This window comes from Podarcis erhardii (assembly GCF_964252035.2).
Source record: "Podarcis erhardii genome assembly, chromosome: 18".
NCBI lineage: Eukaryota > Metazoa > Chordata > Lepidosauria > Squamata > Lacertidae > Podarcis > Podarcis erhardii.
Window position 1 is genome coordinate 1,384,283 of NC_138516.1, and position 15,316 is coordinate 1,399,598.

At 51.1% G+C, this 15,316-nt stretch overlaps 2 protein-coding genes across 2 annotated transcripts; one reads left to right on the top strand and one right to left on the bottom strand.

The window, feature by feature from the left end:
- Positions 1–629: 629 nt before the first annotated feature.
- NDUFA13 (NADH:ubiquinone oxidoreductase subunit A13) lies at positions 630–9,007 on the top strand. Its single transcript, XM_081846495.1, has 5 exons — positions 630–788; positions 3,087–3,165; positions 4,354–4,425; positions 8,012–8,081; positions 8,801–9,007. Exons 1-5 carry the CDS (start codon positions 689–691, stop codon positions 8,918–8,920), a joined length of 441 nt encoding a protein of 146 aa, XP_081702621.1. The 5' UTR covers positions 630–688; the 3' UTR covers positions 8,921–9,007.
- A 1,020-nt stretch (positions 9,008–10,027) lies between these two features.
- LOC309332973 (uncharacterized protein) lies at positions 10,028–13,422 on the bottom strand. The gene is made up of 4 exons (XM_081846379.1): positions 12,466–13,422; positions 11,533–12,194; positions 10,669–10,822; positions 10,028–10,537 (listed from the first exon to the last, which is right to left on the bottom strand). Exons 1-4 carry the CDS (start codon positions 12,566–12,568, stop codon positions 10,464–10,466), a joined length of 993 nt encoding a protein of 330 aa, XP_081702505.1. The 5' UTR covers positions 12,569–13,422; the 3' UTR covers positions 10,028–10,463.
- Positions 13,423–15,316: the final 1,894 nt, after the last annotated feature.

Below are 15,316 nucleotides of genomic sequence, written 5' to 3' on the forward strand. Positions count from 1 at the left end.
TTTTGCCTTATATTTTGGAAATGTACATCCAGTGGTTTTTTTCTTTCAATTTTTGGGGGGCCTCCAAGAGAGCTTATTGAGCTTCTGCGTATATCCGGCACGGAGTCCGACGCCCTGCGATGCAGAAATCAGCTTGTTGCTTAGTCAATTAGTAGTGTTGGACTCTTCGGGTGACCCCCTGGACCAGACAGAGCACTGCCTCCAGAAATAATAATAATAATTATTATTATTATTATTATTATTTTATTTATACCCCGCCCTCCCCAGCCAAGACCAGGCTCAGGGCGGCTAACACCAAGTATAAAAACAATTGATTAAAATACAACTTAAAAACAAGGTGAAAATACAAATTAAAATGCAGCCTCATTTCAGTAGAAACTCAAATCAAGAGCTTTTGGGGGATGAAAAAGTCAAATCTTCACCAAGGCCAACTATCCAGGGAAATCAGCTGAGGGCGGGGAAAAAGCTCTTTCCCTGCCGAGCAACGTCTTTGTATTGCAGTTGCAACCCTTGGCTAAGAGCCATGCGGGCTGGGATGCGCCCTGCTCCCCGGAATGGCGTGCGCCTCTGCTCGTGTGGTTACGGTAGCAGGGAGAGGGCGGCCGGGGGCGACGTCACGCCTAGGCGCCCGCCGCCGGCTCTGACGTCAGAGGGCGCCGCTGCCCGGAGCGCTCGTCCCGCTTCCAAGATGGCGGCGGGAGCCGGGAAGGTGAAGCAGGACATGCCGCCGCCGGGCGGATACGGCCCCATCGACTACAAGAGGAACCTGCCCCGGAGGGGGCTCTCGGGTGAGGAGTCGGGCCCCCCCCGCCCCTCCCCGGGAGGCGCCCGGACGCCTGGGTCCCTCGGAGGGGGGGGAGGGGGGCTCGGGCAGCTGGGGCAGAAAGGGGCAGGGGGGGGAGACCCGGGCGTAGCTGCCCCCCATCAAGTAAAACAAGAGAAATACCACCTAACGAAGTGTCCTGGCTGCCTGGCTCCCCCAGTGGGGGGGGGTCCACTCTCAGTTGGCCCCCTGCATGGGGGGGGGGACACCTCTGAGGGTCGCCTGGGGGCCAGGATTCCTCTGAAAGGGGGAGCACAGTCAGTGGCCCCGCATGTCGTGGGAATACAGTGGGACCTTGGTTCTCAAACAACTTGGAAGCCAGCTTTGCTTTACAGTGGTACCTCAGGTTGCATACGCTTCAGGTTGCATACGCTTCAGGTTGCATACGCTTCAGGTTACATACGCTTCAGGTTACAGACTCCGCTAACCCAGAAATAGTGCTTCAGGTTAAGAACTTTGCTTCAGGATGAGAACAGAAATCGTGCTCCGGTGGCAACAGGAGGCCCCATTAGCTAAAGTGGTGCTTCAGGTTAAGAACAGTTTCAGGTTAAGAACGGACCTCCGGAACGAATTAAGTACTTAACCCGAGGTGCCACTGTATATCCTTTTTCATATATTCCACTAAGGTATTCGTTTCATTCATTTTTGTGCGACAAAACCATGGTAATAGAAATAGTATAATGAGAACGATTGGAAGTTTTAAGCAGAAATTTTTATTTGATGAACATGATTTTGTATAAATTTTGGGGCTTTTTTTTCTTTCTTTTTTTTGGTCTTTTTAACTTTTTTCTTACTCTTATGTCATGATGTTTTTTCTTCTGTATTGAATTTTTCTATACTTGCCTTCATTGTAAATGATCATTTACCTCTGTATTTTAAACCAATAAAGATTTAACATGGAAAGAAAGAAAAACTTGGGACCCAAACACTGCAAACCTGGAAGGAAGTGTTCCGGTTTGCGAAGTTTTTTCGGAAGCCAAACATGCTCCATTTGGAGTGTTACGCTTCCGATTTGAGTGCCACACTTTCATTTGGAGTGTTACGCTGAAGTCTGTTTATTTTTGCTATTTATTTTATGTTTTTGTTTTTACGGCTCTCTCTTTTTCTTTTTGTGACTGTGGAATCCAGTTCAGCTACTGATTGATTGATTGATTGATTGTATGACTACAGTACATTTTTTATTGCTTTCATTTTATGGATCAATGGTCTCATTAGATAGGAAAATCCATGTTAAATTGCTGTTTTGGGGGTTGTTTTTAAAAGTCTGGAATGGATTAATCCATTTTGCATTACTTTCTATGGGAAAGCGCGCCTTGGTTTTGGAATGCCTTGGTTTTGGAATGGACTTCTGGAACGGATTAAGTTTGAGAAGCAAGGTACCGCTGCATAGATGTCAAGTCCCGCTCTCTTTTTCTTCTCCAAAGGGTTGGGGGAGACAAAATGTTCAGGGGCTCACATGTGTCCTCTCTTTCTTTATCATCTATCATTTGTTTGCTCATTCTGCAAACGAAGCCCAGACAGGGCTTCATCAAAAGCCAACCAAATAACAATGAAAAAGCCCCTAAAAGTACAAGGAAAAACCTATAAACAAACATTTTGTTAAGACAGCACATGCCAGTTCAGTAAATCAAGGATATGCATATACAATTCACAAATGATAGGGAGTGCTCAGAATCTGTTCTCGGGTACAAAGACAACAATCTTTACTCGGTCAAGCATTATAGTACTAGAACTGGCCATTGGGACAGCTTCTCAGGGCATCTAAAAGGGAATAGCTGTCAAAGCAGCCAGAACCTCAATGTGGACTAGTAACCTTAATTCAGGGACGCTGGTGGCGCTGTGGGTAAAACCTCAGCGCCTAGGGCTTGCCGATCGCATGGTCGGCGGTTCGAATCCCCGCGACGGGGTGAGCTCCCGTCTTTCGGTCCCAGCTCCTGCCCACCTAGCAGTTCGAAAGCACCCTTAAGTGCAAGTAGATAAATAGGTACCGCTTTCTAGTGGGAAGGTAAATGGCGTTTCCGTGTGCTGCGCTGGTGCTGGCTCGCCAGAGCAGCTTCGTCACACTGGCCACGTGACCCGGAAGTGTCTCCGGACAGCGCTGGCCCCTGGCCTCTTAAGTGAGATGGGCGCACAACCCTAGAGTCGGACACAACTGGCCCATACGGGCAGGGGTACCTTTACCTTTAACCTTAATTCAAGGGATCTTCGTATAGGCAATTGCTGAATGCTATCACTCTTTTGTTTTGTGTTTCTCCTTCCCCAGGCTACAGCCTCTTTGCAATTGGATTGGGGACCCTCATCGTCGGCTATTACAATATAGTGAAGTGGAACCGAGAGAGGAGGTGAGTTTCTCTAGCCTTTCTGCTAAGCAGGTGCTGCGTGGGAGATGAAAGAAGCTGAAACGATCCTTAATCTTGCAAAATTTAAGCCTCCACATCAGACTTGCCCACCTTCCATTGGACTCCCAGCAGTCAGCGGTCAGAGAATCAGAGAATCGTAGGGTTGGAGGGGAACCCAAGGGTCATCCTGTCCACCACCTGCAATGCAGGAGTCTTTTGCCCAGCAAGGGGCTCGAACCCATGACCCTCAGATTTAAGAGTCTCATGCTGTACAACGAGGGTTGGAAATTGAGCCACCGATTCCCTGCAACCTCACTTCTCACAGGGAAGGAACCGTCGGAAGGCCCTCGGAGCTGGACCTCTGTGTCTGGGCTGAGCGATGGGGGTGGAGATGTTCCTTCAGGTATACAGGACCAAGGCTGTTTAGGGCTTTAAAGGTCAGCACCAACACTTGGAATTGAACTCTGAAACGGACTGGGAGCCAGTGAAGATCTTTCAGGACTGGTATATTATTATTATTATTATTATTATTATTATTATTATTATTGCTATTAATCTTCTATTATTTATGTTACACGTATCTGGCTGGGTTTTCCCAGCCACTCTGGGCAACTCCAAACAGATTAAAAACAGAATAAAACATCAGACATTAAAAACTTCCCTAAACAGGACTGTTTCTAAGTCACCTTCAAAGGTAGCTCCACACAGAGCGCATGGCAGTAGTCCAAGCAGGAGATAACCAGGGCATGGACCACCCTAGCGAGACAGCCTTCTGTCCATTCCCAACTTCCTTACAGATGCCTTCCTCTGTGTTTTACTGTAGTGCATGTTCACACACACTAAGCAGCTACAGACTTGTCAACTTTAGTGGCCAAGTGTCATGGGGATATAACACTCCACCAATATGTTAAAAGCAGGGTTTCTCAAGTTCGGGTGTCCAGCTGTTTTCGGACTACAGTTCCCATCATCCCTGATCACTGCCAGGGTTGATGGGAGTTGTAGTCCAAAAACAGCTGGAGACCCAAGGTTGAAAAACCCTGGTTAAAGAGTACCACTGGAAAAGAGAAACAAGGGGCAGCATTCACCTGTTGTTGCATACGCAGAACGCAACAGGATTCCCACCTCCCCATCTGAAGCTGGACCAATCAGATGGGCAGGATGTTGTTATTGTTGTGTTTCTCCCTTCACCAGACGTCTGAACATTGAGGATCTGGAGACACGGATTGCCATCTATCCTCTTCTATTAGCGGAGAACGACCGGAGGTATGTGTGGATCCCACGGGATTCCTCTGAAGCAAGTGACCCGCCCCTCCTGGGTCCTTCCTTTCTCTATGGACATAGACCTTAAAAATTGTGAAGTTGTGGTGGGTTTAGAAGTCCAGGGGGCTTGTTGTGATAGCCGCTGTGGCACCGCCCCTCCCCGAGGAGAGCCCCAAACGCAGGTATTTGTCTTGATCCAGTAAGCACACCCATAAACAAACCAGGGGGCAGTGTGTACTTATTTCTTTTTTAAAAAATCTGTATATTGCTACATCAATTAAAAAATATATATCAAAGTGGTTTGCATCATTAAAACCATTAAAGTGTTTTAAATATTGGATTTTAAATTGTTGCGATTGGGACCTGAAGGTGCAGGGTAGGTAAGAAATTGGATTATTATTGTTGTTATTATTAATAATAATCATGTGTTGCTGTGTTATTTGGGTCAGTAGGACTGTGATCCTTTGCACAGCTTCCTGGGAGTAAGCTTCGTTCAGCTCACCAGCGTTCACGTGCAAATGCCCTCGTTCAGTTTCTAAAACATGAAGAGGTTTAGCCGAAGATGCAACCTTCAGCTCTTAATGCAAGTGTGTCCATATTTAAACTGCCAGTGATTAGCAGGGACCCTATCAAAGGAAAGGAAAGATGTGCCCAGCCTCTTGCTCCATGCTTTTCGACATTACCTGGCTGTCTCTTTCTGTCCTCATCTTTTGCAAGCGAACTTGAAAGCCTCATTATTGCTTCATTCGCTTGTTTGAGCTGGGAGAGTCTTATCAATGTTGCGCATGACAGTACCCACGTTCCATCAAAAGAGCGGGGGCCCAGGCTCTCCTCAGAAATATTTATAGTCTGGGAGTCAAAGCACTGGCTCTGCCAGCGTTTTAGGTTTTTTCCCCATAGAATTGTAGAGTTGGAAGGGACCCAAGGGTCCTCTAGTCCAGTGTTTCCCAACCTTTTTTGGGCAAAGGCACACTTGTTTCATGAAAAAAATCTCGAGGCACACCACCATTAGAAAATGTTTAAAAAATTAACTCTGTGCCTATATTGACTATATATAAAGTAACTCTCTTTAATAGGAATCAAATAAACACAAAGAAAGTATTTTATAATTACTTTATTATGAAATAGTAAGTACCGTATTTTTCGTCCCATAGGACGCTCCGTCCCATAGGACGCACCTACTTTTTTGAGGGGGGAAATAAAGGAAAAAAATTTTTCCTTTATTTCCCCCCAAAAAAACCAGGTCGGGGAACAGTGGGATGGCGGTGCTGCGCCTCCCCGCTGTCCCCCGAGCTTGTGGGGCTGGCCCATGTCTGCCTGGCGCAAGGGGCGCTCTGCTTCAGGGCGCCCCGCGCGTCCAGCGGCAGGCTACAGTCCGCAGCATGGGGAACCCTCTGTTTCAGGGCGCCCCATGCGCCCCCCGGGTGTGCAAGGCTTGCCAACACGAGCACGGGGCGTCCTCCGAAGGGCGCCCCGTGCTCCGCGCTGCCAGCTGCCGCCCGCAAGCCTTGCACTCCTGGGGGGAGATCCCCCGGGTGCGCAAGGCTGGCCAACACCAGCGCGGAGCACGGGGCGTCCTCCGAAGGGTGCCCCGTGCTCCGCGCTGCCAGCTGCCGCCCGCAAGCCTTGCGCTCCCGGGGGGAGATCCCCCGGGTGCGCAAGGCTGGCCAACACCAGCGCGGAGCACGGGGCGTCCTCTGGAGGGCGCCCCATGCTCCGCGCTGCAGGGTGCTGCCCGCAAGCCTTGCGCTCCCGGGGGGAGATCCCCCAGTGCGCAAGACTTGCCAACACCAGCGCGGAGCACGGGGTGGCCTCCGAAGGGCGCCCCGTGCTCCGCGCTGCCAGCTGACGCCCGCAAGCCTTGCGCTCCCGGGGGGAGATCCCCCGGGTGCGCAAGGCTTGCGGACACCTGCGTGGAGCACGGGGCGTCCTCTGGAGGGCGCCCCGTGCTCCGCGCTGCAGGCTGCTGCCCGCAAGCCTTGCGCTCCCGGGGGGAGATCCCCCGGGTGCGCAAGGCTGGCCGACACCAGCGCGGCGCACGGGGCGTCCTCCGAAGGGCGCCCCGTGCTCCGCGCTGCCAGCTGACGCCCGCAAGCCTTGCGCTCCCGGGGGGAGATCCCCCGGGTGCGCAAGGCTTGCGGACACCTGCGTGGAGCACGGGGCGTCCTCCGAAGGGCGCCCCGTGCTCCGCGCTGCCAGCTGACGCCCGCAAGCCTTGCGCTCCCGGGGGGAGATCCCCCGGGTGCGCAAGGCTGGCCAACACCAGCGCGGAGCACGGGGCGTCCTCTGGAGGGCGCCCCGTGCTCCGCGCTGCCAGCTGCCGCCCGCAAGCCTTGCGCTCCCGGGGGGAGATCCCCCGGGTGCGCAAGGCTGGCCAACACCAGCGCGGAGCACGGGGCGTCCTCTGGAGGGCGCCCCGTGCTCCGCGCTGCAGGCTGCTGCCCGCAAGCCTTGCGCTCCCGGGGGGAGATCCCCCGGTGCGCAAGACTTGCCAACACCAGCGCGGAGCACGGGGTGGCCTCCGAAGGGCGCCCCGTGCTCCGCGCTGCCAGCTGACGCCCGCAAGCCTTGCGCTCCCGGGGGGAGATCCCCCGGGTGCGCAAGGCTTGCGGACACCTGCGTGGAGCACGGGGCGTCCTCTGGAGGGCGCCCCGTGCTCCGCGCTGCAGGCTGCTGCCCGCAAGCCTTGCGCTCTCGGGGGGAGGTCCCCCGGGTGCGCAGGGCTGGCCTACAACAGCGCGGAGCACGGGGCGATGGGTGCCGCGGAACACCGGTTGGGAAACACTGCTCTAGTCCAACCCTCTGCAATGCAGAAATCTCAGCTGAAGCATCCATGACAAATCATAGAATCATAGAGTTGGAAGAGACCACAAGGGCCATTGAGTCCAACCCCCTGCCAAGCAGGAAACACCATCAGAGCACTCCTGACATATGGTTGTCAAGCCTCTGCTTAAAGACCTCCAAAGAAGGAGACTCCACCACACTCCTTGGCAGCAAATTCCACTGTCAAACAGCTCTTACTGTCAGGAAGTTCTTCCTAATGTTTAGGTGGAATCTTCTTTCTTGTAGTTTGGAGCCATTGCTCCGTGTCCGCTTCTCTGGAGCAGCAGAAAACAACCTTTCTCCCTCCTCTATGTGACATCCTTTTATATATTTGAACATGGCTATCATATCACCCCTTAACCTCCTCTTCTCCAGGCTAAACATGCCCAGCTCCCTTAGCCGTTCCTCATAAGGCATCGTTTCCAGGCCTTTGACCATTTTGGTTGCCCTCCTCTGGACACGTTCCAGTTTGTCAGTGTCCTTCTTGAACTGTGGTGCCCAGAACTGGACACAGTACTCCAGTTCTGTCACCCAACCTCTGCTTAGTGGCCAGTAGCCTGCAAAATCCTTGAGTTATACCCAGGTCCTTCTCCAAGCAGGTGTTGCTGTGATAATTAGCAATGGATCAAATAAAAATGCAGATACGCCAGCCTCCAACACGCAGAAATAACCCGCTGACACCATTGAAATCAACAGACTTGTGCAACTCGGCTGTTTTCATTTTGTGCCTCACTTTCTTGTCCGTCTCTCATCTTCCCTCTTAAAGGACCCTGCGCCTCTTGCGGCAGAATTTGGACGAGGAAGCCAAGATCATGAAGGATGTCCCTGACTGGCAGGTGAGGACCAACCTGGGGTTGCTTCTGCGGTGCAGTGTTAAAAAAATGGGGTTGCTCCAGCGCTTTCCCACCCCCATGGCCTTAAAAGAGCAAAGTCCCTTGTACAGTGGAATGAGAGCGTCCTCTTTTGAATTAGCACTCACCTATGGCGAGCTTAGGGACGTGGGTGGCGCTGTGGGTAAAAGCCTCAGTGCCTAGGGCTTGCCGATCGAAAGGTCGGCGGTTCGAATCCCCGCGGCGGGGTGTGCTCCCGCTGCTCGGTCCCAGCGCCTGCCAACCTAGCAGTTCGAAAGCACCCCTGGGTGCAAGTAGATAAATAGGGACCGCTTACGGGCGGGAAGGTAAACGGCGTTTCCGTGTGCTGCGCTGGCTCGCCAGATGCAGCTTTGTCACACTGGCCACGTGACCCGGAAGTGTCTCCGGACAGCGCTGGCCCCCGGCCTCTTGAGTGAGATGGGCGCACCAACCCCAGAGTCTGTCAAGACTGGCCCGTACGGGCAGGGGTACCTTTACCTTTACTATGGCGAGCTTAGGGGCTCTCCCAAGCGACCAAAGAAGGAAGCTGCCAGACTGAGCTGCAGTGCCCCCACAATAAGTGGTCAGAGGTGGTATCACTTATCATAAGGATATTGGGGGGGGGGTGTTCTTTTAAGTTCCTTGTTGCCTGACCCAGGTGAGGCTGACAGATTGCCAATAGCTTCTCCTCTTCCTCCCTGCAGGTGGGCGAGTCCCGCTACCACACCACCCGCTGGACGAACCCCACGCTAGACGAGCTCTACTTCCTGCACCCACAGAGCAAGCAGGAAGAAATGAAATTTGGGTGCCAGTTCTACGTGTGAGCTGCCCAGGAGGCGGGGAGAGAGGGCTGTGGGGTGGGCAGCCCGTTTCTCACGATATATTTCTCAATAAACAAATCTGGAAGGGAACACATTTTCGTTGTGTGTTTCTGTTGTGCTCCTTTAACTATCCTCCCTCTTATATCATAGAATCACAGAGGTGTTGGGAGCGGGCAAGATCTTGACAGGGGCTCCACGGATAAAGGTGATGGGTGAGCAGCTGAGAGTCCAAGAGAGAGGCAGCAAGGTTTAGTGCTTAGAGCAGGCATAGGCAAACTCTGGCCCTCCAGATGTTTGGGACTACAATGCCCATCACCCCTAGCTAACAGGACCAGTGGTCAGGGATGATGGAAATTGTAGTCCCCAACATCTGGAGGGCTGGAGTTTGCCTATGCCTGGCTTAGAGCATCAGACTCTGATATGGGAGGCCACGGTTCAAATTCCAGCTGAGCCATGAAGCTCCGTGGGTGGGACCTTGGGGGACGATCACCGCCTTTCAGCCTAGCCTACCTCACAGGACTGTTGTTCTGCAGATAAGATTCTCTCTTTTTCTTATTTGCCAATTAATATTTATTGGTATCTCCAAATTTTTAACAGATCAGTGTGAAATTACATCAGATTTAATGTTCTGTGGATACGGTTAAGGGTTGTTGAGGAGAACCATCTTGAACTCCTTGGCGGACTAGGCAGAATATGAATGCCCCCCAAAGAGAAAAACATACAGAGGGACTGAAATTGGAAAGAATGCTATCTGGTGTGCTTTCACCACTAGAATAATGAAATGTTGTATGTGTGTGTTTACAGACTTGCATCCAGAAATTATGCAGCTGCTCAGGCCCTGATCCTGTACACACTTATTCCAGGAGTAACTGCTCAGCCTTTGCCTGAGTAGATGTGGATAGGATTGTGTGGTTAGGAAACCTGTCTAAAGATGGTGGACTCTGCTTCCTTGGAGGTTTTTAAACCAGTTGGATGGCTGTCTGCTTGGGATTCTCTCTTTGGCTTCGAAGCCCGCGTCGCAGGGGCTTGGGCTAGAAGACCCTTGGGGGCCCCTTCCAGTTCTATGAACAGTCACAGTCAAAGGTCCAAAAAGCAAAAAATTAAAGCCAGCACACTGGACTTTATTTTATTTATTTAAGAAAAAAACAGACCCCCACAATCATGAATATATATCTATGTCTATATATATATAACCTTGCAAAATAATTGGTTCAGCTTCAGTAGTAGAGCTGTTGAAATCCAAAGACACTGACTGGCTTGGGTCGATAAATTTTAGTGGGTTCTATTCTGAGCAGAGTTAAATTCAGTTCAAACCCCTGTTATCAGCAAAACTTCTATGGGTCAGAATGGACCCATAGAAACCAATGATCTTAAGTTGTTTGTTTTGTAACAACAGCAACATCATCTTTAATAAAAGACCTTGCAGCAACTCAAAGGTCTGTGGCTTGTGGGGCTGAGCCGGCCCCATAGACAGACCTGTGGCACCTGCGCCAGGTGAACTTGCCAAGCATCCTTTCAGTGGCCACTTGGCTGGGCTTGAAATGCTTCACCTTCTGGCCTCCCATCTTCCTTTCTGGAGCTTTGATGCTAGGCAGCTGCAGGAGGGGGGTTGCCTTGTCCCTGGAAGTGCAGAGAGAGAGAGAGGATGAATCTCTTCACCTTGTGGTCCACTGAGACCCTAGATCCTTTGCAAGCCAGGTGTGCCCCATCTTACATTTGTGTGCCTGGGAGAAAGAAGTCTCCTTGCCCACCATCCGGAGGCAGCTGCTCTTCCATCAAGAGTTCCTCCCGCAGCGAACTCAGGACTTGCGCGATCAGCGAGTGATGCCGGCTGGTGGTCGTCTCCTGCAGCCTCTGCAGCAGCAGCTGTGTGGGGAGATGGAAGTCTGGGGGGGAGGCGGGAGGCTGGGGAAAGCGGGGCAGGCGAGCGGAGTGGGGCAGGAAGAGAAAGAGGCAAGGTATTGTTTTAAATTGGGGGAACGTTCAACGCTTGACCCAAGAAGGTAGGAAGAGAGGCATGACTTTGCAGTGACGAGGGCATACCCTCCCATATTTCCCCGATGAAAATAGGAATGCCTATTCCATAATAATAATAATAATAATAATAATAATAATAATAATAATAATAATAATTTTATTATTTATACCCTGCCCATCTGACTGGGTTGCCCCAGCCACACTGGGCAGCTTCCAACATATATGAAAACATAATAAAACTTTAAAGGTTAAAAAACTTCCCTCTCCAGGGCTGCCTTCAGATGTGGCTTGTCTACTGACTTATCTCCTTGCTTTAAGGGTCGCATAACCTCCATATCCTCCCACATTTCTCTGATGAAAATAGGGACACCCTAAGGAAAAGCGGGACATTCCAGGATCAAATCAGAAACCAGGACGGTTTCTGTAAACGTGTGACTGTACCTGGAAAATAGGGACAGCTGCAAGGGTCTTCCCTTGAGCATGTTTAAAGTGCATTCCGGTTGCACTAAGCAACCAGGCCTTGGACGGTGAGGGTACCAAGAAGAAATCTGCTCATCCCTGGTTGAAAACCTATCCCCATCCTCACGCACGGACAGACCTGGGTCACAGCAGCACCCATATTGCGTGTGTGAATTTACCTTGATCGATTGCAATAGATGATCTTCTCCTAGCTCTTGCGGCGTAATCTTAGGCAAGGAAACGGCTGTTCTGAGTTTCGGTTCATGGGTCAACGCGGCCAGCAGCGTGGTTTCCTCAAGCTCAGTCAAGTCGTCCAACTGAGGACAGATCTCTGGGGCCTTGTGGGTGCTCTCAGCGTGGGCACTGGGTGCTCGGAAGGGATCCCTGGGGAGCGGCGGCAAGGTGTCCTCAGGGATGCTGGTATCTATGGAAGCAGCAGTGGCCATCTCTGAGCTGTGTCCTCCTCCTTCAGTGGGGAGATCTCCACTCTCCATCTGCAGATGTTCTTCATCGTTTTGGGAGTCTCTCTCCGACATCTCTGGAGAAGAGTCCGAGAGGTCCAACGCTTTCTCCAGGATGGGTCTCAGGTCGACGAGGATCGTTCGGACGGCACGTTTTTCTCGAGAGTCTCCATTATCTGGAGCGGACGAGGCAGGCACTGCATGGCAGGCGGGGGCAATGGGCTCCTTTCTGTCTTCCGCCTCGGCTCCTCGGGTGCAATCCTGGCAGCGCTGGGGCAGATGTGTCCTCCTGCTCCTTTGGCCCAAATTGTGACCCTCGCTTCCTGGGTGCTGCTTCATGACTGCCGCAAAGGTCGCGTCTTGCATCTCTTTCGGTGCCACTGAAATGGCAGATAATATCCTTTTCCATTTCATTTTGCAATGTAGTAAAAAATGGTTTATTAATTTATTATTTTCACCCCACCCATCTGCCTTGGTTTCCTCAGCCATTCTGGGCAGCTTCCAGCATATATAAAAACATAACAAAAATTAAACATTAAACATTTTTCCCTCTGCAGGGCTGCAGAGAGAACAGCTGTAATGACAGATGAAAATTAAAACAGGGAAAAAACGAAACAAAAACAAGCACATGTACAGTTGCACAGGGGTTACCTTTGGACCGGCCCTGGTGCAGAGGGACCCGGATCACGAGATCAGCCCAAACGATGTGCGGCGGCCTCGTTGTCTCATGGGGGCCCCAGCCGGCTGGCATCATGGCTGTCGTCTTCTTCCAGGGAGCAACGCAGCGACTGGTGGGAGCTGAGCGCAACAAGCATCCGTGTTCCTTCACCAGCGAAGCAGCTGAGCTCTGGAGAGATGCTTCTTTCCTCCTGCTCCTCCACGCAGCTGACCTCTAGCACAGCTGATTTCAGTGACCACTGCTTAGCTGATTTCTGTGCATGAGATGATGGGAAAGGAGGCGATAAGGGAGACCAGGAAAGATGCAAGGATGGCGTTGCCCACCTCTGAAAGATAGTCTGCCTTTCGGATAATTTTTTGGGAGGATGGTATTGGGGCTGGGACCCTTCAGCTTGTGTGGCCCCACCAAATCCGTATTGTGTGGCAGATTTCCTGCTTTCCGGGGCTCCATTCAGTGTCCCTTTTTCACAGAGATTTTCTCTGCTGTGTTCAGACCCAGCTAGTATCTAAGCAATGAGGGCTGGAGTGCTTCAAAACACTCTGCTCACAAAACACACAAAGGAAATAATGCTTAAATAATAGCTTGGCCGCCCCGTGGAACAATATTTGTTTTTTCTTCCTGCAAGAATTGGCAAGGTTACCAAGGATTAAGGTGCGAGTCGGGACGGACAAGAGCTATTGAATTTCATTCTGCTCCTTATGATACATTATTTGCCTGTGCAAAATTAACAGCAGGATTAAGAGAAGCTAATGGTGTGTGTTCTTATGGAATAATGGTTGCCTTTTTCGGACTATATAAAGAAATGTTATGGTATGATGAACTTGCAAACAGGATTTGAGCACTGAGCAACAGGAGGAATTAGATTATAATACAGTAGAGAGAAAGAGCAACTCTGGAAAACGGGGTGGGAAGTCAACAAAAATAAGAGAAAAGATTAACCGTGTTTGGATTGTATAGGTTTAAAAAGTTGAAATTTAATAAAATATAATTTGGGGAAAATATTATTAAGTGTTAAATAAATTTATTAGTTGCTTCTTTTTTTTTTTTTTTTTGCCACAGCACTTACAATACTTTAATCAGCAAAACCAAACGCACGCAAGCATGAAAAAGCCAATCTAAAAGACAATTCTATTTTTTAAAAACCCAGATTAAAACATCCTACCCATAGACAGGTAAATGCCAAAGGTCGGTTTAAAAGGAATGTTTTTTCCTGGTGCCTGAAGATCATGTAGCAATGGCACCTCTGGGGAGAGCATTCCACAAACAGGGAGCCACCATAGAAAAGACCCCGTTCTCGTGCCCCTCAGAAGGGACACATACAAAGAGGGGTCTCAGATGACAATCTCAGGGTCCGGGTAGGTTCATATGGAAAGAGTATTGTGGTCCTGAACTATTTAAGGCTTCATAGGTCAAAAGCAGCACTTTGAATTGGGCCCGGAAAGTACAGTAATTGGCTGCCAATGCAGCCGGACCAGGATCAGTGCAATATGCTCAAATCGTCTTGCAACCTGGCCGCTGAATTCTGCACGGCTGACGTGGCCACTAGAGCCCAGATAACAAAATTTGTATATATTCAGAATGATGAGGATTGGAATCTCACTTCTGGGGAAGCTTGCAGCTGAGCGGCTGCTTTTTTTATTTGTATTTTTTCTTTTGGATCAGCAGCCAAAATAAGGGATTTTCTGGGCACAGGTATGTTCAACTTCTGAGCCCCTCCGAGCCAAAGGCAGAAAGCCCAGCCAGCAGCCCAACGAAGCCTCAAGCGGTGGTTCCCACAGCGCAGCAACCCGGCAAAGGGGACGCAGCAAGGAAAACCACCGTCCCCTCTCCGCTGGGAAGCGCTGAGCAAAGGCGAGTCCCCAGGCAACGCGGCCGATTTGATCGGCACAAGGCATGCAAGCTCCACCCCCCAGTCATTCTTAAAACTCCTTATTGGGTGAGCAACGCAGCCAAGCAACACAGCTGGAGCCTCCCTTCTCCCTGGCCGGCAGGGAGGGAGGGAGGGAGAGGAGCTGCTTCCTTTGAAACCCAGGAAATTGAAGGGACATCATCAATAAGGGACAGCAGCGGGACACGGCGCTGGGATAAGGGACTTTCCCGCCAAATAAGGGACAGTTGACAGCTATGCATCACACACACAGAAACCAAAGGGGTTCTGGGGCTTTATTGGCTTCTCTGGCACCAGCTACAGAACATCAAGCAGCAAGCCCAAAACGTGGCATGTTCTCTCCCCATGGCAGGCTAACCCCAACCAGCCGGCCCCATCCCATGCTCCCCCTTGGGGGACTGTGACTGCCTGCCTGAGGGGCCCCATCCCAGGATCCCTACTGCCTGACAGTCTAGCCTGGAGCTCGAGGCCTAGCTCCAGATGACACCCAGCTCTACCCCTCCTTTAAATCAGAACCAGTGAAGGTGGTGAATGTCCTGTGCGAGTGCCTGGAGGCAGTTGGAGGATGGATGGCGGCTAACAGATTGAGGTTCAATCCTGACAAGACAGAAGTACTGTTTTTGGGGGACAGGGGGCAGGCAGGTGTGGGGGATTCCCTGCTCCTGAATGGGGTCACTGTGCCCCCCAAATGACCAGGTGCGCAGCCTGGGAGTCATTTTGGACTCACAGCTGTCCATGGAGGCGCAGGTCAATTCTGTATCCAGGGCGGCTGTCTACCAGCTCCATCTGAGACTCTCCTTGCCTGCGCCCTGTCTGGCCAGAGTGGTGCATGCTCTGGTTATCTCTCGCTTGGACTACTGCAATGCACTCTACATGGGGCTACCTTTGAAGGTGACCCAGAAACAGAATGTGGCAGCTAGACTGGGAGCGGCTGC